The sequence below is a fragment of the Sphaerodactylus townsendi genome, linkage group LG06 (assembly GCF_021028975.2).
Source record: "Sphaerodactylus townsendi isolate TG3544 linkage group LG06, MPM_Stown_v2.3, whole genome shotgun sequence".
NCBI lineage: Eukaryota > Metazoa > Chordata > Lepidosauria > Squamata > Sphaerodactylidae > Sphaerodactylus > Sphaerodactylus townsendi.
The window spans coordinates 5946801-5971118 of record NC_059430.1 but is presented as its reverse complement, the minus strand read 5'-3'; the positions used below and the strand labels follow the sequence as shown (position 1 = coordinate 5971118).

The 24318-nt window shown below is 51.1% G+C and overlaps 1 protein-coding gene across 1 annotated transcript in view; it reads right to left on the bottom strand.

The window, feature by feature from the left end:
• Positions 1 to 5094: 5094 nt before the first annotated feature.
• Positions 5095 to 24318, bottom strand: part of IRF5 (interferon regulatory factor 5) — a 59532-nt gene continuing 40308 nt past the window's right edge. The window contains 8 exon segments of the mRNA XM_048500322.1: positions 5095 to 6247; positions 10750 to 10868; positions 13842 to 14231; positions 16142 to 16471; positions 18812 to 18845; positions 21422 to 21471; positions 23574 to 23724; positions 23726 to 23767. Coding sequence (XP_048356279.1) covers positions 6008 to 6247; positions 10750 to 10868; positions 13842 to 14231; positions 16142 to 16471; positions 18812 to 18845; positions 21422 to 21471; positions 23574 to 23724; positions 23726 to 23767 — 1356 coding nt within the window. The 3' untranslated portion in view covers positions 5095 to 6007.

Genomic DNA, 24318 nt, shown 5'->3' with positions numbered 1-24318 from the left:
GATCTACCAGACCACGGCCACACAGCCTGGAAAACCCACCACAACTATTTGCCAAGTAACCTTGGCCTTGTTACTATCTCTCAGCCTAGCCTCACAAGTTTGTTAGCAAGGAAATGATGTGAAAGGCCACCTGGGGTCCCGGATGAGAAGGAAAACCAGAATATAAATAATAATAATAAGCATAAATAAGGTTGGTTGTTGTACGTTTTCCGGGCTGTGTGGCTGTGGTCTGGTAGATCTTGTTCCCAACGTTTCACCTGCATCTGTGGCCGGCGTCTTTGCTAGCCACAGATGCAGGCGAAACGTTAGGAACAAGATCTACCAGACCACGGCCACAGAGCCCGGAAAACCCACAACCACCAGTTGAATCTGGCCATGAAAACCTTCGACAATACATAAATAAGATTGCTGAGAAGGCAGTATGGGATCTATCCTTTCAGAATAAGTGGTTTTTACACACCGCGAGCCTGTACTGTGAGGAGTCTCAAAGCAGCATACAATTATCTCTTCCCCCCCACCCCGCTAAAGAGACACCTTGCGAGGTAGGTGGGACCGATAAGAGTTCCGAGAGAAGTGTGATTTGCCCCAGGTCACCCGGCAAGCTTCATGTGGAAGAATGGGGAATCGAACCCAGCTCGCCAGGTTAGAGTCGGCCACTCATGTGGAGAAGCACGGATTCAAACCCAGTTCTCCGGATTGGAGTCCGCTGCTCTTAACCGCTATGCCACGCCGGTTCACAAAACAGGTAGCCCTCAGATTAGGATCTGTGGATCCGAGTCCCACTTCGCGAGGCCGGATCCTTTTTACGCGAGATGCACAAGGCAAGTCAGATTGGGGGCCCCAACTGAAGTCGAACCCGGTCCTCCCGATTACAGTCCACCGCTCTTAACCACTAAGCCAGGATGGAACTTAGTGGAGGTCACCTTGACACTTTTGGGAGGTCAAAGGGCAGGGGAGGTGCCGCAGGAGGTGGTGATGGCCAGTCACCTGGATAGCTTTAAAAAGGGCTTGGACAGATTTATGGAGGAGAAGTCGATCTCTGGCTACCAATCTTGATCCTCCTTGATCTGAGATTGCAAATGCCTTAGCAGACCAGGTGCTCAGGAGCAGCAGCAGCAGCAGCAGAAGGCCATTGCTTCCACCTCCTGCACGTGAGCTCCCAAAGGCACCTGGTGGGCCACTGCGAGTAGCAGAGAGCTGGACTAGATGGACTCTGGTCTGATCCAGCTGGCTCGTTCTTATGGGAGCAGCTGGCTGAACCCCCAATCCTGCTCCTTTGCTGCTGCCGCAGCAACTACCGGGGGGGGGGGCACTTTGGGAGGGGCTGCGGGTCAGTAGCAGAGCACTTTCTATGCGTCCAGAAGACTCCATGTTCAGTCCCCTGGTAGACTCAGACAGTGGGAAAAGATTCCCATCTGAGACCCTGGCGAGCGGCTGCCAGTCAGAGTAGGCAATTTTGGTCTGACTCCATTGAAAGCAACCTATTACCTCTGTCCTGCATCAGAGAAGAGAATAATAATAATTTGGATTTATATCCCACCTTTCTGTCCTGTAAAAAGACTCAAGGTGGCTGACAAGCTCCTTTCCTTTCCTCTCCCCACAACAGACACCTTGTGTGGTGGGTGGGGCTGAGAGAGTTCAGAGAGAACTGTGACTAGCCCAAGGACACCCAGTGGGAATGTAGGAGTGCGGAAACACATCTGGTTCACCAGATAAGCCTCAGCCACTTAGGTGGAGGAGTGGGGAATCAAACTGGGTTCTCCAGATTAGATTCCACCTGCTCTTAACCACTACATTGCTCTTAACCAGGGGCAGCAGTGGCGTAGGAGGTTAAGAGCTCATGTATCTCATCCGGAGGAACCGGGTTTGATTCCCCGTTCTGCCGCCTGAGCTGTGGAGGCTTATCTGGGGAATTCAGATTAGCCTGTGCACTCCCACACACGCCAGCTGGGCGACCTTGGGCTAGTCACAGCTTCTCGGAGCTCTCTCAGCCCCACCCACCTCACAGGGTGTTTGTTGTGGGGGAGGGAAGGGCAAGGAGATTGTAAGCCCCTTTGAGTCTCCTGCAGGAGAGAAAGGGGGGATATAAATCCAAACTCCTCTTCTTCTACACCACGCTGGCTCTCCCCTGACGGCTCATGCAGGATGGGTGGACAATGTGGTTACTTCCCCCCAAAAACATGCTTGCGCTGGCTTTCTCCTGGGCACCTTGATTGTCCACCCCAAGGAACAGGAGCTTGGCTACTGGCAAAGGGAATCAAAACTTCCCCCTCCTTCCCCCTCGGACATAAAGCCAGGATGTTGCTGGGACGAGCCAAGGCAAAACTCCAGTTTTTTCGCTGTTGGCTGCAACTCCAAGAGTCGCTGCCGGGAGAAGATGGGCCGACACTCATGGCTTTGTGGCTTCCTGGGTGAAGGTGTCCCGTTCTGGCTGGTCCTGGCTTGGAAAGTCAAAGAGAGCAGGTCCATTAGAGCTAGTCTGCCAGGCCGGAGGGGAGGGAAGGGCAAGGCTGCTTTTAGGACTGGGAGAACTCTTTTCGTGTTCTCATGTATCCGTGCAGGCAGCAACTGGAGCCCATGGAAACAATGCGGGTTAAGGAGTAGCAGCAGTGGAGAAGAAGACTGGGCCAGTAAGAGCAGAGTGAGCTCTGGTGTTCATTTTGGAGGGCTTTTCTCAAAGCCACATCTTTTAAAACAGTGTATTTTAACAGGGGTTTGCAGGGGTTATCTCTCTTAAGACTGGGAGAACTCGAATCTTGCGCCTGACAGTTTAAAGCCCATGTCAGGACCAGCCATTAGATGTTTCGTAGCGCCAACCCCCAGGCTTGGAGAGAGGCAGCCTGGCCTTTGCCTCTCCGCCCACCGACATAAAAGCTGCCCGCTCTGCAGGGCAGGCGTTCCCCAACATGGTTCCTGTGGGCATCATACAGTGAATCCCCACTGCCACCAAGCTCAACATTGTTTTGTCTCAGCCCCCCCCCCCCCCCAGAACTGCGACATCCTTGTCGCAGTTATGAACTACACTTTTCTGCCGGAACAAGGTCGACACCGCTTAGAAGTGGGGAAGCATCGAAACGACACCTCATCCGTTCAACCAATCACGAGCCGCTTTTGTGGCATGCGCAGAACGGGAGAGTCGTGGCGGGCAGAAAGCGCATGTCACTGTAAACCGTAAACACTGTAAAAAAAAGAACACTCCCGTTTCCCGCCGTAACACAAGCGCCAATCACGATCGAGGAGTGAAACAGGCACCAAGATGATCCCGCCCACTTAGCTCGGTTCCAGGGGGCCAACTCAGTTGCTGTGGGGACCGCCTGGAATCGCCCTCCACTGAAGGGAACCGAGTCAACCTTAGCTCCCTTCTGTAGTGGGGAAAGCCTCATAGTGGTTTTTTTTTAATGGTAGTGGGGCTTTTGCCCAGCCAGGCTTCTGACTGGCTTGTGGAGATTTGATTGGCTGGGGAGATTTTTTAAAAGTTGCATTGGCAGCAGCACAAAAGTCTTCGTTGGGTGGTGAAAAATATTGTTGCGGCAGCTGTTCTGTGTGTGTGTGTGTGTGTTTGTGTGTCCCAATATTTTGTGGTGGCAGCCACCGCCCTGCATTGGAACACCAAATGTACCCGCGGACTCAAAAAAGGTTGGAGACCCTATGCCCGTGGTGGCGAACCTTTGGCACTCCAGATGTCCATGGACTACAATTCCCATCAGCCCCTGCCAGCATGGCCAATTGGCTCCAGCAATTGGCCATGCTGGCGAACTGATAAATATCCATAATTTATGGAGTGCCATAAGTCACATACTATGCTGTAAACCAAAAAAATTACACAATTATTATAAATGTAATATAATTTAAATTATAATCTAAGAGTGCTATGCAGGGAGAGAGGCGGAAGGGGCAGCGGAGCTATGAGAGCTAAGACAACAGAAATTGGGGCGGAGGGTGTCTGTTCTCAGCCTCCAAAATGGAGAATCTACACAGGTGAAGGGGTTAAAACCTCCTCACAAATATGAAGAAGAGGCGTTTGGATTTATACCCCGCTTTTCTCAACCGCAAGGAGTCTCAAAGCCACTGACAAACTCCTTTCCCTTTCTCCACGACAGGCACCTTGTGAGGTAAGTGGGGCTTGAGAGAGTTCAGAGAGAACTGTGAATGGCCCAAGGTCACCCAGCAGGCTTCATGTAAAGGAGCGGAGAACTGAACCCAGATTTGAGTCCACCGGCTCGTAACCACTAATTGCTCTGCCGCAAAGCATCTTCATTCTCTTCCAGTAGCATTGCAGAACTAATTAAAAACCAATCGAAGCAAGGGTGGGGGAGACGGCACTGGTCAGATCCCCCCCTGCTCAAAATGAGGGTGGTCCGATTCCCAGCACCTGGCTGTGTTTGAATGCCTTTCAGGCACTTCTATGACTCATTTGGTTCTAGCATGAATCCCCTAAACCAGTGGTGGCGAACCTATGGCACGGGTGCCAGAGGTGGCACTCAGAGCCCTCTCTGTGGGCACGCGTGCACAGAGTTCGTCATGTGACAATAGTGTAATTATTTTCAGGAGATTATTAGCATTAAACCACGAGACCCTAGTTTGGGAAGCAGTGTAGGTAACCCTGTTAAGCTCTTTAAACCCACTGATTTTCATGGGAAGAATTAAAAGAAAATACGATCGCTACCTGGGAGTAAGCTAGGTTGCTGGCCATGGGGCTTGCTTCTGAGTAAACCCTCCTAGGGTCATGATTTGCCCGTTCAAAACGTTCCACAGTTGCTTCAAAGCAAAGCCACCGACTACCACTCCCAAGAAACAGCAGCGTGCCACCGAAGAACCAACCGTTTTTTCTATACTAAAACCTCAGTATTCAGGTTAAATTGCCATGTTGGCACTTTGCAATAAATAAGTGAGTTTTGGGTTGCAGTTTGGGCACTCAGTCTCAAAAAGGTTCGCCATCACTGCCCTAAACTTAAAGCACCCCCAGTTGGCCATGCCAACAGGGGCTGATGGGAATTGTAGTTCATGAACATCTGAACCGCCAGAGTCGGACACCCGTGCCCTAAAGCAAACCCAGCTTTCCCCTCATAAGGACTAGAAACACGGAGGTTTGGGTTTGCAAACTTTCATTCAGAAGCTCAGCCAACGGAGGGTCATTAAGTTCCGCAGGGACTCGGCCTCTTCAGAGATTTTCATCCATCCCGAGACACATCTACAGACGCTCCCGTCTGGGAAGCGTGACGGCAGGAAGCAAAGGGGTGGCGGAGAAAATGGCAGAAGGCAGTGTGAATTTTGCCCCCCCCCCTCCCCCCGCTTGTAACATGGCTATACCCTGTTTCACAGAAAGATATCGGTTCGGTCCGTCGAGAAAATGGCGTGCTTCCGCATTAGAATATAGTCCCAAACGAGTAGGAGAATTATCGTCCGTTTTTACGCACTGTCTTTGTCAAGACCATTATTCTGTGCATTATTGAGCATGGTCCTTTGAGACGTGAGCATAATATATATGCCAAAATGTATTTTTTACTTTCAAAGGGGTGCAGGGAGCAGGGGTAGGTAGGCACTAGGTATCCAGGTGGAGCATTCTACAACATAGAAGGTCCGGCATGCCTTGTTCTGTAGTGGAAGAATATACAACCGACTAACATCTTTATGTGAGTCTAGGGCGAACTGTGACCTCCGGTCCCAAGCCAAGTGTAGTCACACCCCGCCTCTAACTTTCTGCCTCCGTGTGGCCTGAATGAGGTCTGGTCTTCAAGGCCTTCTTGGGAGGTTCACAGAGACTTTTGGAGGCAGCGTCCTTGTCCCAACCTGGCAGTTCTGACAGCAGGCACGGCTGGCTGCTGTTCGTCACCCAGATGTTTCTCCCCTTCTAGCTGGCACTTCCTCTGAAACAGCCAGGAGTGGCACTTCCGGCCTCAGTCAACAGCTTCTAGTAAATGGGTTCATTGCGCAGCGTCCAGAACGGGAGAAACAGGCCAACAGTTCACAGCTCAGAGCCAGATTGCTGGTGACAGAGACTGATGCCTCACTGGTGCATCGTTAGGCCGTGTTGGTCTGCATCGGCCCGTTCCCACGGCCTCGTCGCCAGCACCCAGGCTGGGCGTTCTGCTTGCTGCGTTTGCCAGAGCTGGTGCAGTTCCTTGAATTGCTCCACCATCTTGTCCTTGAGATCCGGGTGCGAGATCTGGAGGCGGACGCTGTCGGCGGACCAGGACAGTTCTCCGGAGAACATCTCCAAGAGGAGGCGGGCGGCCACGGGTACCACCTGTGAGCGGGAGAAAGAAGAAGAAGAAGAGTTTGGATTTATATCCCCCCTTTCTCTCCTGCAGGAGACTCAAAGGGGCTGACATTCTCCTTGCCCTTCCCCACTCACAACAAACACCCTGCGAGGTGGGTGGGGTTGAGAGAGCCTCGAGAAGCTGTGACTAGCCCAAGGTCACCCTGCTGGCGTGTGTGGGAGTGTACAGGCTAATCTGAATTCCCCAGATAAGCCTCCACAGCTCAGGCGGCAGAGCTGGGAATCAAACCCGGTCCCTCCAGATTAGATACACGAGCTCTTAACCTCCTACACCACTGCTGCTCCTGAAGAAGAAGAGGAGGAGGAGGAGGAGTTTGGATTTATATCCCCCCTTTCTCTCCTGTAGGAGACTCAAAGGGGCTGACAATCTCCTTGCCCTTCCCCCTCACAACAAACACCCTGTGAGGTGGGTGGGGAGCCAATCAGCTGTGGCTTCAGCCAAGGTCACCCAGCTGGTGGTGTGTGTGAAGTGCACAGGCTAATCCGAATTCCCCAGAGAAGCCTCCACAGCTCAGGCGGCAGAGCTGGGAATCAAACCCGGTTCCTCCAGATTAGATACATGAGCTCTTAACCTCCTACGCCATTGCTGCTCCAACTCCCGGCTTGAAAAAAAAACACCAACAGCTCCCTCTGCTTGGTGTTTTCCATGACCTGTGCAACTCATTGCCACAGCAAGTCCATTTTTAAAAGAACTGCATAAAGACAGCGAGGAGGCGACCGAAGGTTTGAATACTGTGGATCTGGGTGTGGATTTGGAACCACACAATGCTGACCAGGGGGCCAAAACAGTCCTACATAAACATCGCTGCTGTCCTGTCCTTCATGTGATCCTTCCTGGGTCTCTGAAAATTTGCTCGCAACCAGGGGCGTACCTGCCAGAGGGACATGTAGGGTCACATGTCTCTGGGCGCCACCCGTTTGATCACATGGGGTAAAATTGCACCCCACATCAAGCTGTGGTCAAGTGCCGGGAGCCTACATGTATCCCTCTGGCAGGTATGGATGGGGCAACCCCCTCAATTCAAGGCAGGTGCAGTCAGTGGTGGGATCCAAAAATTTTAGTAACAGGTTCCCATGGTGGTGGGATTCAAACAGTGGCGTAGCGCCAATGGGGCTGGGCGGGGCACGACGGGGGCGTGGCCGGGCATTCCGGGGGCGGGGCATTAATTATTTCTCTATTACTGTAAAAAACTCTTACTGTAAACAAAAAAGTTCCTAATTTCCAGCTGGTATCTTTCTGTCCATCATTTAAACTCATTAGACCAAGTCCTGTCGTCTGCTGCCAACAGAAACAACTACTTCTCCTCTAATTGACTGCCTGTCAAATACTTAATACTTTCAAATACTTAATTTTGTTTCTAGAAATCAAAAGACGGATACTTTCCTTAAACAGGGAACTTGACCATATTTCTAAAACGTGTTTTTAAAACAGCCCAACAGGGAGAATGATCCCATTTTCTACCTTCGCTAAACAGCCACATAGGAAACAACAGGACTTTATGATTTTTGGACCTAATGGGATTTCTAACGGAAAAGCAGAGCCAATTAGTAACCCCCTCTCGGCTCACGCAAATAATTAGTAACCCACTCTCGGGAACTGGTGAGAACCTGCTGGATCCCACCTCTGGGTGCGGCCTCCGATAGAGGTGGGGGTCGGCTTATGGGAGACTGTAAATAGGGTCGCACGGAGAGGGTTTTTTTTTGCAAAAATAATGTCTTGCCCCGGGCGCCATTTTCTGTCGGTACGCCTCTGCTGGCAATTTTTTTGGAAGGGAGGAGAGAGTAGAGTGATGGGCCAGGAAGAAAATTCTCCTTCTCCTTCGCTAGATAAGCCCCCTCCCCAATTTACCAAACCCTAAAATTGTTTGTATCTCTTTTGGAGTTTCTCTTTGATAGAGAAGGCCGGAAACTTTAGACCAGATCAAAACGTGCAGAAGTGCCCTCTGCTGTACAATTCACAGGACTATTCCAAAAGTTGGTGCTGCATTCTGGCTACGTTCTAGAGCCCGTCTGCTAGCTGGCAGAAAGGGAAGATAGGAGGGAATGATTAAGAAGAACATAAGAACAAGCCAGCTGGATCAGACCAGAGTCCATCTAGTCCAGCTCTCTGCTACTCGCAGTGGCCCACCAGGTGCCTTTGGGAGCTCACAGGCAGGAGGTGAAAGCAATGGCCTTCTGCTGCTGTTGCTGCTCCCAAGCACCTGGTCTGCTAAGGCATTTGCAACCTCAGATCAAGGAGGATCCAGATTGGGAGCCAGAGATCGACTTCTCCATAAATTTGTCCAAGCCCCTTTTAAAGCTATCCAGGTGAGTGGCCATCACCACCTCCTGTGGCAGCATATTCCAAACACCAATCCCACGTTGCGTGAAGAAGTGTTTCCTTTTATTAGTCCTAATTCCTCCCCCCAGCATTTTCAATGGATGCCCCCTGGTTCTAGTATTGTGAGAAAGAGAGAAAAAATTATCTCTGTTTAAACCCCAAGAAGAGAACTCGTCAAGATATACAGATACAAATGTACTAGCCTAAGACAGACAAGTGGTTTACCATCTAACACCCTTGCTAGAAGGTCAGGCTTAAAGAATAGAAGGCATGGATTCCAGACCTTTCACCATTTTGGTTGCCCTCTTCTGAACACGTTCCAGCTTGTCAATATCCTTCTTGAATTGCAGTGTCCAGAACTGTACACAATATGCCAGATTCTGCATTGGTTAGACCTCCAGAATAGAGAAGTACAATCACATCCCTCGATCTAGACACTATACTTCTATTGATACAGCCCAAAATTGCATTGGCTTTCTTGGAATCGCTTTCCAGAATTGCATTGGCCATGGCACTAGGACCAGTGGTGGGATCCAAACATTTTAATAACAGGTTCCGATGGTGGTGGGATTCAAACAGTGGCGCCGCCACACACACGCACCTCCAGTCCCTATTGGGCAGGGAGGCTGCTTTAGTATTTTTTTTCATTCATTCATTCATTCATTCATTCATTCATTCATTCATTCATTCATTCATTCATTCATTCATTCATTCATTCATTCATGGGATTTTTATACCGCCCAACCCCCGAAGGGCTCTGGGCGGTGCACAACACAGATTCTACATATAATATATACAAACAAAAACCCCATTAAATTAGAATTTAAATTTAAAATTTTAAAACACAGCGGTAAATTCAATAAAAATGGCGTCAGCAATAACCCCAATTAAACCCTTCCAAGGAGGGGGGAACAGAACAAAAAGTGGGTCCCCGAGATGACGGGGACTCCGAAACCGGAGGAATAGAATAGAAGGGGCCCCTTCTTGGCACTCAGAAAAAATTAGTAACCACTTCTAGAGAAGTGGTGAGAACTGGTTGGATCCCACCTCTGACTAGGACCCAAGGAGAGCATTCTAGAACAGCATGTGGCAAACTAAGTTACAATTCTACTTTGATATTTACGTGGAAGAGTACAAGTTGGAACAGCGGTGGCGAACCTATGGCACGGGTGCCAGAGGTGGCACTCAGAGCCCTTTCTGTGGGCACGCATGCACAGAGTTCATCATGGGGGGGGCAGAAAATCACCCCACACACACACATCTAGGCTAGCCTGGGCACGATCCTTTACCTGGGAGCAAGCTCGGTTGCTGGCAATGGGGCTTGCTTCTGAGTAAACCCTCCTAGGGTCGTGATTCACCCATTCGAAGCGTTGCACGGTTGCTTCACCAAGCTTACTCCCAAGTAACGTGCGCCTCGGAGCCAACCGTTTTTTCTAAACTAAAACCTCGGCATTCAGGTTAAATTGCCGTGTTGGCACTTTGCGATAAATAAGTGGGTCAAAGCAGATGGACAGTATAAATTTGTCCCGGCCTAGTGGTGGCGAACCTTTGGCACTCCAGATGTTATGGACTACAATTCCCATCAGCCCCTTCCAGCATGGCCAATTGGAAGGGGCTGGTAGAAACCAGTAGTCCACTAGCCTCTGGAGATATAGGTCCTCTAAACCGGAAGTAGCCTTTCAGCTTTGTTGTGGCAGCAGTTGCTCCAAAGAGAGAAGGTGGTAGACCTCTGAAGTAAGAAGAAGAAGAAGAAGAGGAAGAAGAGGAAGAAGAGGAAGAAGAAGAAGAAGAGGAGAAGGAGGAGGAGGAGTTTGGACTTATATCCCCCCTTTCTCTCCTGCAGGAGACTCAAAGGGGCTGACAATCTCCTTGCCCTTCCCCCTCACAACAAACAGCTTGTGAGGTAGGTGGGGCTGAGAGAGCTCCGAGAAGCTGTGACTAGCCCAAGGTCACCCAGCTGGCATGTGTGGGAGTGTGCAGGCTAATCTGAATTCCCCAGATCAGCCTCCACAGCTCAGGCGGCAGAGCGGGGAATCAAACCCGGTTCCTCCAGATTAGATACACGAGCTCTTGACCTCCTACGCCACTGCTGCTCCTACGCCACACTGCTGTAAGGGAAAGAGGGCAATGCTCCCCCACCACCACATACCTGGACTGTGATCAGCTTCTTCTCCTTGGGTTTGTGGTCCGGCCATTCTTCTCCAAAGCAGAAAAAAATCTCGTAAGGCGGGGGCACCGTGCTCTGACCCTTTTGGAACATGATGAGTCCTAAAAGGATCGGGTGGGTGGGGGAAAGGCGGAGGAGCGAATGAGGACAGAAATGAGGCAAGGGCGACGGTGGACTAAAGTTATTCACAAAAAGGAAGGAAGAACTTAAGCACATACATCAGTCATCGATTTTTATAAATAGCAGTAAGGCCTTTTAACCCTGGAAACCCACTAAAACTGAGAAGAAGAAGAGAGTTTGGGTTTATATCCCCCCTTTCTCTCCTGCAGGAGACTCAAAGGGGCTGACAATCTCCTTGCCCTTCCCCCCTCACAACAAACACCCTGTGAGGTGGGCGGGGCTGAGAGAGCTCCGAGAAGCTGTGACTAGCCCCAGGTCACCCAGCTGGCGTGTGGGAGTGCCCAGGCTGATTCACAGATTCCCCAGAAGCCCCACAGCTCAGGCGGCAGAGCAGAGAATCAAACCCGGTCCCTCCAGATTAGAGACACGAGCTCTTCACCTCCTACGCCACTGCGTTTGGATTTATATCCTGTTTTCCTTTCTCCACAAGGAGTCTCAAAAAGGCTTACAAATTCCTTCCCCTCCTCTCCCCACAGCAAACACTTTGTGAGGCTGGTGGGGCCGAGAGAGTTCTGAGAGGACTGTGACTGGCCCCAGGTCACCCTGCAGGCTTCATGTGGAGGAGCAGGGAAACAAATCCGGTCCACTGGATAAGAGTCAGCTGGTCATGTGAAGGAATGGGGAATCAAACCCAATTCTTCAGATCAGAGTCCACTGTTCTTAAGCGCTACACCACGCTGGCTTGCAACATTTAATACCAGGAGTTTATGGAATAATGTAAGAGACACATGAAGGAGGCAGGATTTTGAGGCTCATTTGTTGTGCTTGGTCAAGATATGATTATTTGTCCTCGTTTTTAAAAAGGAAACGGTGGGCGGGGCAGGAGATAAACGCCCGGGCAGGACCACAAGTGGATGGAAAAGAATCTCCTCAATTTGGCACTATAAGGACAGCATACAGAGAAGCATTAATAAACATATGGGGTCTCCTGTTTGCAAGAAGCGCCTGCAGACATCTAGATCTGTGTCCCGTAGAGCTTTATAGGAGGATGGGATTGAAAGTCTTGTTGGCCAACCAGCTGAAAAATTGCTGGTGCTGGGAGGGGCTATTCAGGGGGGCTCCAGAGGTGGGATCCAGCCGGTTCTCACAGGTTCCCGAGAGTAGATTACTAATTATTTGCGTGTGCCGAGAGGGGGTGACTAATGGGTGATTTTGCCACTTGATTTTGGCCTTAGTTACGCCCCTCCTCTCAGCAGTAGCGCACAGAACTTGAAGCAGTCTAGCAGGAGGTGCACCGGCGTGCGTGGCAGCCTGCGCCTGCGTGCCTTCGTTTCCTGCCCAAGGACGGCGCAGCGGCTCGCGTCTGCCACAGCCCGCCAGCAATGCCCTGCCCCAGAGATGCCGACCCGCGCCTCGTCGCTGCGCCCAGCCCCATTGGCGCCACGCCATAGTTTGAATCCCACCACCATGGGAACCTGTTACTAAAATTTTTGGATCCCACCACTGGGGGGCTCATCAGTTTTGATGGGGGACGGAGCGGGTAGGCGGGGTGAGGGGAACAGCAGAACCAAAGGACATGCTTTGCAATTTTAAAAAGTTCTGTCTGGAATCCACAAAGTCCCAGGTTCAAACGTCACTTCAAGTATGCACTGACTTGGCAGACCTCTCTCTCTCACTCACCCCTTCATAGGAAATGCAGGGTTGAAAACACTGTCCTACCTTATAGGGGTGGTTGTAATGGTCACTTAGGACCAGACTGAATGGTGTGTGGAGGGCCCCTTAGAATTTTTTTGGTTTTTAATTAAATACCCTGTTTCCCTGAAAATAAGACCTGCCCTGAAAATAAGCCTGATTTTTTTGGGATTTTTGGAGGATGCTTGAAATAGAAGCCCTGCTCCATATATAAGCCCTAGTTACAGATTCCCCGGCGCAGCTGACCTGGTCACTTGGGGGGCACAAAATCATGGAGAAAAATAAGACATCCCCTGAAAATAAGCCCTAATGGCGGTGGTGAGACCTGTATGTACAGGTGTAGAGGAGGTGTACTCAGAGCCTACTCGTGTGGTCTATATCTAGGCTGGCTGGCTGGGCTCAATAATTAGCATTAAACCTAAGACCTAGTTTTGGGGAAGCAATGTAGGTAACCCTGTTAAGCGCTGTTAAACCCCACTGATTTTCACCTGGGTGTAAGCTCAGTTGCTGGCAGTGGGGCTTGCTTCTGAGTAAACCCTCCTAGGGTCGTGATTCACCCGTTCGAAGAGTTGCACGGTTGCTTCAAAGCAAAGCCACTGACTACCACCAAGCTTACTCCTGAGTAATGCACGCCTCAGAGCCAACCGTTTTTCCTGCACTAAAACCTCAGTATTCAGGTTAAATTGCCGTGTTGGCACTTTGCGATAAATAAGTGGGTTTTGGGTTGCAGTTTGGGCACTCGGTCTCAAAAAGGTTCGCCAACACTGCCCTAATGCATCCTTTGGAGCAAAAATTAATATAAGACCCTGTCTTATTTTCGGGGAAACATGGTAGTTTGGTTGGAGAGGGGAACACAGCTGTTCCATTCTTTCTGAATAAACCATTTTCTCAGTAACAATACTCCCCATGTGATTACTTTGTTCCTCTTAATGGGTGGCTTTTGATTAGGAAACATAAGTGAAACACACACACACACACACACACACACACACACACAACCCAGCTGCAACGCAATAAACACACAACACCACCAAATTTGCCGCCACGACCCGCTCAAAGTTGTGGCTGCCGGTTCCGGCCAGCTCCAGTGCCGCTTTCGGAAGCCAATGGGATTCCCTGTGGGAGCACCGAAGGGCCGTTCCTCTGAGTACGTGCAGAGCACCCCCATCTTGCCTGCAACTGACCGCATTTTGACCTCCCTGTGCTAGCGGGGCTTCCGAGAGCGGGCCCGGGGGCCGCGCGGGGCGACGTCCCACTCTCACCGTTGAGGAAGTTCTCCAAGCTGAAGAGCTTGATCTTCTTCTCGCGCTCGATGGGGTTGGGGCCGGCCAGCTCCCCCGCGCAGGGCCCCGTCCAGAACACTTTGCATTGGCACAGCCGGATGGCGTAGATGTCCTGGCCCTGCAGCTCCAGGATGAGACCCCGATCCAAGACGTCCAGCAGCTGGTGGGTGTAGAAGCGCTGTTTCTCGTTGGGCACGGCCTCCGCGCTGGGGAAGCGCACCTGCTCCAGTGTCACTGGCCCAAAGAGCTCCACTTGCTCTTGAGTAGGCTCCAGGTTGCTGTAGAAGAGGCGGCAGCCCTGGGGGTTGCTGATGGTCAGGTTGCCCACCGAGCGGCCGCGGTAGTGGAACTTGATGTCCAGGTCGGTCACTGGGGGAGGAGAGCAGCAGAAAGGGGTTACGTCGGGCCCGTGACCCTCAACACGCCCCTTGGCCTTCCAGGCCCCCATTGCGGGGCCACCTCGAGAGCTGGCAAAGTGGCTACATGGGGGGAGTCACAGGTTCGAATCTCGCCTCTCAGCAGCCTTTGGCAAGACCCTCGTTTTAAGCCTTACTGTCAAGGCCTCCCAACAAGACGGAGATAGCCCCAGAGTCCCCAACCCTTCTGAGCCTGGGTGCCCCTTTGGTATTTGGGTAAGGTGACCAGACGTCCCACTTTTGGCGGGACAGTCCCGCCTTAAACCAGTCTGTCCCGCATCCAGCGGGTTTTTTAAATTGTCCCAAGTTTGCCTTCTGGGACGCTCCCCTTTTCCCGCCCTGTGACAGGGGCGGAAACGAAGGCGCCTCAGAAGGCAGTCTTGGCTAACCTCGGCGTTGCCACACTGCCTTCTGGAGCTCCGTTCCACTGCCATCACAGGCAGAGTGGAAAGCGGGAGCGCAAAAGGCAGCTCTTCTTGACTGCACGCATGCCGCCCGTCCCGGTTTAAAAAGGCGACAATCTGGTCACCTTATATTTGGGCATAGTGGGTGCAGCCACAAAATGGCCGCCATTGTTTATCTTCAGCCAATCATCTCTCTCGCAGGCAATAATGCCACCTGGCTCCTCCCACTTTCTAAAACACTCGACAGAGCCAGGAAACATGGCCAATTATATAGTGTAAGCCACATACGGTCAACAAGGTGGGACATCCAACGAACAATATGATAGAGTTGGACGACAAAAACGGGAAAGCAAAAGCTGTCCCTACCTCCTGTGGCAGCCATTTTGTGTCTGGCTCTGCCTCTCATGGCAGCCATTTTGTTTCTGGTTCCGCCTCTCATGGCAGCCATTTTGTTTCTGGTTCCACCTCTCATGGCAGCCATTTTTATATATTTTTTTATTTTTACCCAGCCCTTCCCCGAGGGGCTCAGGGTGGCAACATTTTAAAACAACACAATCAAATCTTATAAATATTTAAAAACAGTTTAAACAATCATTACTAAAAAAACCTGAACTTCGGATGGCAACTTACAGAAATATATCTATCTCCCCCACCCCCCACCCCATGGAGGCCAAAAAATAGATGTTAGGCCGGCTGACCATCAGGGAATTTTGGGTCTGGCTCCACCTCTTGTGGCAGCCATTTTGTTTCTGGCCCACCAGGTGCCTTTGGGAGCTCACGTGCAGGATGTGAAAGCAATGGCCTTCTGTGGCTGTTGCTCCCGATCACCTGGTCTGCTAAGGCATTTGCAACCTGAGATCAAGGAGGATCAAGATTGGGAGCCATAGATCGACTTCTCCTCCATAAGAATATAAGAACGAGCCAGCTGGATCAGACCAGAGTCCATCTAGTCCAGCTCTCTGCTACTTGCAGTGGCCCACCAGGTGCCTTTGGGAGCTCACGTGCAGGAGGTGAAAGCAATGGCCTTCTGCTGCTGCTGCTCCCGAGCACCTGGTCTGCTAAGGCATTGGCAATCTCAGATCAAGGAGGATCAAGATTGGGAGCCATAGATCGACTTCTCCTCCATAAGAACATAAGAACAAGCCTGCTGGATCAGACCAGAGTCCATCTAGTCCAGCACTCTGCTACTCGCAGTGGCCCACCAGGTGCCTTTGGGAGCTCACAGGCAGGAGGTGAAAGCAAGGGCCTTCTGCTGCTGCTGCTGCTCCCGAGCACCTGGTCTGCTAAGGCATTTGCAACCTCAGATCAAGGAGGATCAAGATTGGTAGCCGTAGATTGACTTCTCCTCCATAAATCTGTCCAAGCCCTTTTTAAAGCTCTCCAGGTTAGTGACATTTCCTTCTCCACGTTTCTGCCCACCCCAAGACCACCACCCGAGCCTCCTTCCGAGAAGCCTTACATGGTAGCATGTGGGGGCTGATCAGCAGATTGGGGAAGCATTGCTCCACCGGGACGATGGGACAGACCGCTTGAGGCAAGGGCTCCATGGGCTCGGGGACAAGAGGAGCCAACGGCATCCTGTTGGGGCTTTCGGCAAAGTTCGGCGCCGGGTGTTCCCCTCCGACCACGAAGGCCGAGGGAGGCCCGACTTGAGGAGGCGAAGGAGATACGCCGGGTACATCCCGGGGCCCCAAATGCGGGAAATGCCCGTTGCCGCACGAGCTGCGGTACGGGACCTCTTGCTTCAGCCACGGGTACGGGGGCAGCGGCTCCACCCCGCGGCCAGGATCTGCAAAGAGAAGAGCCAGCCACACACAGCTGCAGATCAGAAAGCCAAACTCCCCTCTCCCCCCACAACACAACCTCCTCCACAACAGGCAAAAGGAGAGGGCACCGGAGCCTGATCGAGTTGTTGCCGCACACAAACACAGTTGGCGCACATCCGTGCAGCAGCTGGAATTGCTATAGAGCCATGGTGGTGAACCTTTGGCACTCCAGATGGTATGGACTACAATTCCCATCAGCCCCTGCCAGCATGGCCAATTGGCAATGCTGGCAGGGGGTGTCATATAGTCCATCTGGAGAAACAAGACCGCCACCACTACTATAGAAATTTTAACCTACTGCATCTGTGTATGGTTCTCCAGTTGCACAGTGGCAGATAGGAAGAAGCTCAAAGGGTGATCAGCTCCTGCACAGAGGATTATCGGCTGCCCTCTCCTCCTGGGAAGAACTCTATGATTCGAAGCCTAAAGAAAGCCCAAAATATTCTGAGAGACCCGTCTCATCCAGCACACTCTCTTTTTGAACTGTGACCATCCGGCAGACGATACAGGTCTATCAAAACTAGGACAAAGAGGCTTAGAGACAGCTTCTACTCTAGAGCTGTGGCGATGCTAAACTTCGTGTTGATGTGTTTGGGGCTGTGTAGGGATGGGTGGAGGAAGGGGAAAGTGAGGGTGGGGTATGAGTCTGGAATTGTGTGCATCGAGGAATGCTGCTGCAAATTTCGTTGTGCGTGCACAATGACAATAAAATGCTTATGCTTAAAAAGGTGCTGGCTGGGTGGGTGGCTGGCTATGATCACAAGCCTCAAACCGGAAGTCTCCCTAAGCAGGAATCGACACCTGAACGGGCTTTAAGGCACTAAGCTGTAGGCCTCGTAGAGGTTTGGCTCCTGAGACCCAACAAGATCAGGCTAGTCCAGATCATCCAGGTCAGGGCGTGCGAGAAACACCGTGCTTAACCCTTTACATAATTGGCTCCGTTTGTTAAGAAGGACGCCTCTTGTGTCGAGGTTTGGTTCACCTTTCAAACATACTGGTATCCCCCCCCCCCCCCCCCCCGCCCCGCTGTCTGCTGACTCCGGTTTCTTTAAGACTTAGGAAAAGGAATCACAGCCAGGTTGGTTTTTGCCGGGCAATGGAAACAAACAAAGTGCAAAGCAGAGACATTCTCTGCCTATTATTTTGCAAATACAGAATGAAACCTAAGTTGGCAAAGAAAGACCTTGTACCAGTGGTGGGATCCAAAAACTTTAGTGACAGGTTCCCATGGTGGTGGGATTCAAACAGTGGCGTAGCGCCAATGGGGCTGGGCGGGGCACGACGGGGGGCGTGGCCGGGCATTCCTGGGGGCGGGGCATTAATCATTTCTCTGTGACTGTAAAAAACTCTTACTGTAAACAAAAAAGTTCCTAAATTCCAGCTGGTATCTTTCTGTCCATAATTTAAACTCATTCTAGTAAGTCCTATCGTCTACTGCCAACAGAAACAACTACTTCTCCTCTAATTGACTGCCTGTCAAATACTTAATACTTTCAAATACTTAATTTTGTTTCTAGAAATCAAAAGAAGGAGACTTTCCTGAAACAAGGAACTTGACCATATTTCTAAAACATGTGTTTAAAACAGCCCAACAGGGAGAATTATCCCGTTTTCTACCTTCGCTAACCAGCCACATAGGAAACAACAGGACTTTATGATTTTTGGACCTAATGGGATTTCTAACGGAAAAGCAGACCCAATTAGTAACCCCCTCTCGGCACACACAAATAATTAGTAACCCACTCTCGAGAACTGGTGAGAACCTGCTGGATCCCACCTCTGGGTGCGTCCTCCGATAGAGGTGGAAACACGGAGACCATAAATAGAGATTAAGCGCAGCGGAGAGGGGCTTGCAATAATGTCTTGCCCCGGGCGCCATTTTCTGTCAATACGCCTCTGCTGGCAATTTTTTGGAAGGGAGGAGAGAGTAGGGGCTGATGGGAATTGTAGTCCATAACATCTGGAGTGCCGAAGGTTCGCCACCACTGGGCTAGACAAACACTCGCCCAGGATGCTCTGGGCCAGCGGTCTGCAACCTGCGGCTCTCCAGATGTTCATGGACTACAATTCCCATCAGTCCCTGCCAACATCTGGAGAGTCGCAGTCTGGGCTGATTCTGCATTGAGCAGGGGGCTGGACTAGATAGCCTGTATGGCCCCTTCCAGCTCTATAATCCTTTTCTATGAATCTCCCTGCACAAATAGTCAGCACCCCCGCCCCCCGTTCCACCCGACATCTCCTCCCCCAGAGTTGCCCTCTCTTCCACTCTTCCACTCCCCCCCCCCGGCAGTCCCAACACCCACCTGCAATCTTCAACGTCGGCATCATCTTCTGCAACTGCAAATCAAGCAACTGATATTAGCGATCGACAGACGACAAGATTTATATCTCCCCTTTCTCTCCTGCAAGGAGACTCAAGGTGGCTTATATTATAAGCTCCTTTCCCTTCCTCTCCCCACAACAAGACCCCTTGTGAGGTGGGTGGGGCCGAGAGAGTTCAGAGAGAACTGTGACTGGCCCAAGGTCACCCAGCAGGAATGTAGGAGTGCGGAAACACATCTGGATAAGCCTCTGCCACTTAGGAGTGGGGCATCAAATCGGTTCTACAGATTAGAATCCACCTGCTCTTAACTGCTACATCGCGCTGGCTCCCAAAGTCTTTCAGTGCTTCTCTACCAGCCCTTCCATCCAGAACTGGGCTGCGAATTCATTTTCTCTTGGACTGTAATTCCCTGGTCCACCGTCTGCTCTCTGACACCCATTCCAACCCCTGGTTTTCCATAATTGAAGAAGAAAAAAATGGGCTCTATTGGACTGTCGGTGGATTCACTTGGCCCTTTTTCCTATTCAGAAGCTTATAGAAATTAAAAGGTCAACTATTGGACAGAGTTCTCTACCCTAATCCCCGCAGCCAAGAAAGCGTGCTCCCCCTTGTATTTTTCTCTCCCCATTTGAACGGGGCCACATGGCACTACCTGTATTGCTTAATAAACCCTGCTCAAAGGAGAGCCATAATGCTTGCCAGGTTTAATGTTATGCCTTCTGCCTTGTTACATGGCAGATTCAACAAGCAAGAAAAGGCTAAAAGATTGTGCCAAATAACGATGGCTCCAGTTGAATCTCTGGCCCACCAATTACTACACTGTCTCAGATTCAAGAGGGAAATCAAGATCCAAGTATGTGAATCTTACTCCTTTACATTTACCCCATCTCCCCGATTTAATTCGATTACACTACTTGTTGGCCAATCCTGATCCTTCCCTCTGTATGATAGTGGCAGACTTTCTCCTGGAAATTACTAAACGCCAATAGATTTCCTTCGACCTAACATTTATTTCCTGTATTGTATATGCTTTTTAATCTGTTTTTTAATTATTGTTGTACTGTTGTCTATGCCAATAAAGGCTTGCTATGGCCATCCAGAACTGCCCTCGGTTGCTCCTTCTGTTTTTAAGCAGAGAATCGGGGCAAAAGCACCAGCATTCTGCTTCGCAGTTTCCTCTTTGTGCTGCCCCCGTCTTCACTGGGACCTCAACCAACCCCCTGCCTTCTGTCCGGCCACAGCTTCATTTTTGCTCCAGACATTCATGACTCCACCACAGCTCAATGGATTCAGCCAGTGCTGTTGGTGCGGGGGGTGGATTTTGCTTGATAGGTGCAGCTGAGGTTGTTCTGGGTGGGGAGGCTGTCCTTCTTGACACATGCCACTGGCTTTACTATTTGATACTGTGATCCTGTTTACAAAAGGCGAGCCGTGGGACTCTTTGCAAAGCGTGGACTCGAATGTTCTGCTGAATCGTCACACCAGTCGGAGTCACTGCATTCGCACAATCACAGGGACACTGGTGTAGCAGGGTTGGGACAAGGGGATAGAGCCCCGGGCACTACGTCCCACCGTCATGTGGGGGGGCACACTGTGGGTCACCCCCCTCGCAACTGTGCCCCACTCCCAAACTCCCTGTGAAGTTTAGGGCAGAGATGCAGTTGAATGACAACCAGTGGTGCTCGCCCCGCCCCTAACCTTTGGAGGTGGAACTCTGGGGGGCGGAGCCAATGGTATAAAGCTAGAGCTAATCAGCAAACTTTGAACTGAAAGTTTTGAGCTTTAAAGCAGTTTAAAGCTAGACCAGGCCAAGGTGAGGCAGGCATAAGACGGGCCCTCGCGCTGCTACCGAACACCACATGGAGTTTGGGGGTGGGGTGGGCCTGGCTGGTCCCACTCCTGAGCTCCTTGTGGAGTTTGGGGGCAGGGGGCAGCTAGGGGGAGGCAGGAATCAGGTGAGCTCCGGGCGCCGTTTTGCACTGCTACCCCGCAGCCCTGGGAACCCCACGATTGCCTCTAGCACAGTGATGGCGAACCTTTTCGAGACCGAGACCGAGTGCCCAAATTGCAACCCAAAACCCGCTGATTTATTGCAAAGTGCCAACACGGCAATTTAACCCGAATGCTGAGGTTTTCGTTTAGAAAAAATGGTTGGCTCTGAGGCGTGCGTTACTCGGGAGTAAGCTTGGTGGTAGTCGGTGGATTTGCTTTGAAGCAACCGTACAACTCTTCCAACGGGTGAATCACGACCCTAGGAGGGTTGACTCAGAAGCAAGCCCCATTGCCCGCAACCGAGCTTACTCCCAGGTAAAGCATCGCTCTTTAGTTCTTCGCATGAAAATCAGTGGGGTTTAACAGCGCTTGACAGGGTGACCTACACTGCTTCCCCAAAACCAGGTCTTAGGTTTCATGCTAATAATCGAGCCCAGCGGCCCAGGCCAGCCTAGATGTGTGTGTGTGGGGGGCACTCTGTTTGCGTGTGCCCACAGAGAGGGCTCTGAGTGCCACCTCTGGCACCCGTGCCATAGGTTCGCCACCACTGCTCTAGCAGGCAAACTACCTTAGCAACTAATTATCCACCGATCCTTACCTCCTCTTCCTCCTCTTCACCTCCAGCGTGCTCCTCTCCAGCAAAGGATTCTGTAGGATAGACAGCTTTTATGGTATGGAAAAAGCACGGACAAAAGGAGCTGCTGCTGGTGGCGTCCACGCAACCCCTTCCCACCCACTATTAGCAGGATGCTCTGGGTAGGGGGGAAAGGATCACCTTTTCCAGGGGACCACCAGCCGCACGTTTACATTTGCAGGATGACGGACGGGCACTCAGGCATTGGGGAGGCCCAGGATGAGCGTAAAGCATAGGTGCTGAACTTGCGGCCCTCCAGATGTTATGGACTGCAGTTCCCATCAGCCCCTGCCAGCATGATGCTGGCAGGGGCTGATGAGACTGTAATAATCTATCGGAGAGCGATGGTCGACTGCGATGGCGTAGAGGGATGGAAGCAGTGGTTGAGCCTATTCGTACTTATTTGGTAGAACCGGCAGCTAACTTTTTGCCTAGTTCAGAGGATGGTTGTCATCCCACCACTGAGTCCTTTCGGAACCGGTTGTTAAATTATTTGAATCCTGGATGGAAGGCTTAAAAACCAGGGACTAGAGCAGGGGGTCTCCACCAGGGTGCCCCCCAAGTATTTGTAAACACTGGGTGTGGTCAGGTGAAGGTTTTGCCCTGCAAGGCCACTGGGCATTTGATTGGCAGTGCTGATTCGGTTGCTTTGACAACAACTGGCCCACCACAGTATAAGGATCTTCATCGTGTGGCTGAAGGTAATCTGTGGCAGCCATTTTGTGGCTGACTCCATCCCCTGTGGCAGCCATTTTGTGGCTGGCTCTGCTCCCCGCTAGCCATTTTGTGGCTGACTCTACCCCCTGTGGCAGCCATTTTGTGGCTGACTCCACCCCCTGTGGCAGCTATTTTGTGGCTGGCTCTGCCCCTCAGCAGCCATTTTGTGGCTGGCTCCACCCCCTGTGGCAGCCATTTTGTGCCTGGCTCTGCCCCCCCGGCAGCCATTTTGTGGCTGATTCCGCCCCCTGTGCCAGCCATTTTGTGGCTGCACTCCCCGTCATGAGTCAGAATCCCAAAGGTGCCAGCAGGCTCAGAAAGTTGGGGAACCCCGGACTAGCAGCGTGAGCTGCCCCCGAAATTTCAGCAGGTGGGTTTATGTGACAGAAGAGGTGAGAGATGCGAGTTCAAATCCTTTGTGGATTGGCAAATAATCCAGGGGCGGGCCTCCCAGAACTCATTTGCATTTGGCTCCCTTTCCTCTATTCTAACCTCACAACAGCCTTGTAAGGTGGATTTGGCTGACAGAGAGACGAGAGAGAGAGAGCCCACACGCAGCCCAAGGACCACTGTGACTGAGTGAAAATTCGAACCCAGGACTCCGCAAGCCTGGTCCAACATTCTAAATACTGCGCCACACTGATTTCACTGAGGACGGCACTGAGAGTGCTTGGGGCGTTTGGGTCCTTGGCCAGCCCGGCGGAGAGGAGAGAGGGATGGAGAGAAAGAAGATAGAAAAGATCAGCAAGGAGAATGTGAGATTCCCTAAATACAATCCAGATACTTTCCCCCCAAAGAGTTGAAGGAGACACAGCCTGTCACATTTTTACTCCACCTTTCTTCAGAGGAGTTCCCCATTCTCCCTGCCTCCATTTCACCTTAACAACCACCTTGCGTGGTAGGCTAGAGAATGCAACTGTCCCATTATTCCAATGAGTTTTACAGCTAAGAAGAATCCGATTCTGGGTCTTCCCAGGTCAACACTCTACTCACTACACCAGCTGGCTCAGCCGTTTTTGGCCTGCTGTTATTGTTGGCAAAGCAGGATTCCCTAGTGTTTCAAAACCTGCCGCACCTGTTTGTCCGTGGAAAGAAAAGACACTGAATGGCATGTGAACCATATGAAGTAACGGGTTTGTTCCTGACAATCTTTTATGACGTGAGGAAACCTTTTAAGCGCAAGATGAACAGATCCATAGGATCGCAACCCCAGGAATCTAAACCTACTGCCATCACAATTCTCACAAGGAGGAAATGGGATCAGGTGGAAAGCTGTTATCAAACCAGGCACGGGCTTTGTATTTGGCTTCCTACACAGCATCAAAGAAGAGAAACCGCCGGAAAGGGAGTTTCAGAAAGGAGAGAGGGGAGAGTTGAGGCTACTCGGGCCGGCTGATACCTCCGTTCGGCTGTGGCACATCGCAGACCTCGTAGATCTTGTACGGCTGCATGGGGGTGTCTTTGGTCCCGTCGTAAATGAGGTTGAACTCCCGGCTCTTGTTGAGGGCGCAGCGCAAGTTGGCTTTCCACTTGGCGGGAGAGTCGATTTCCGTCCACTTATGGATTGTACTTGCCCGTCTCTTTCGCCCAGGCCTGCAAATTTATGCCAGTCCTGTTTATGGGCCACCTTCACCGCCCATCAAGGCTCCCAACCCCCTACAATTACTATAGTATCGCCTACAATTACATCTGTAAGAAGTGACTAGTGAAATGCCACAGGGTTCTGTCCTGGGCCCAGTGCTATTCAATATTTTTATCAATGACTTGGATAATGAAATAGAGGGCGGGTTAATCAAATTTGCAGATAATACCAAATTAGGAGGGATAGTTCACACCCCAGAGGACAGAGTCAGGATTCAAAAGGACCTGGACAGATTAGAGAGTTGGGCCAAAACTAACAACATGAATCTAAACAGAGATAAATGCAAGATACTACAGTTAGGCAGAAGAAACGAAATGCACTAATACAGGATGGGTGACACCCAGAGGTGGGATCCAGCAGGTTCTCACAGGTTCCCGAGAATAGGTTACAAATTATTTGTGTGTGCCGAGAGGAGGTTACTAATTGGTGATTTTGCCACGTGGTCTTTGCCTTAGTTACGCCCCTCTCGAAGCGGTGGCGTGCAAGAACTGGCCTTGATCTA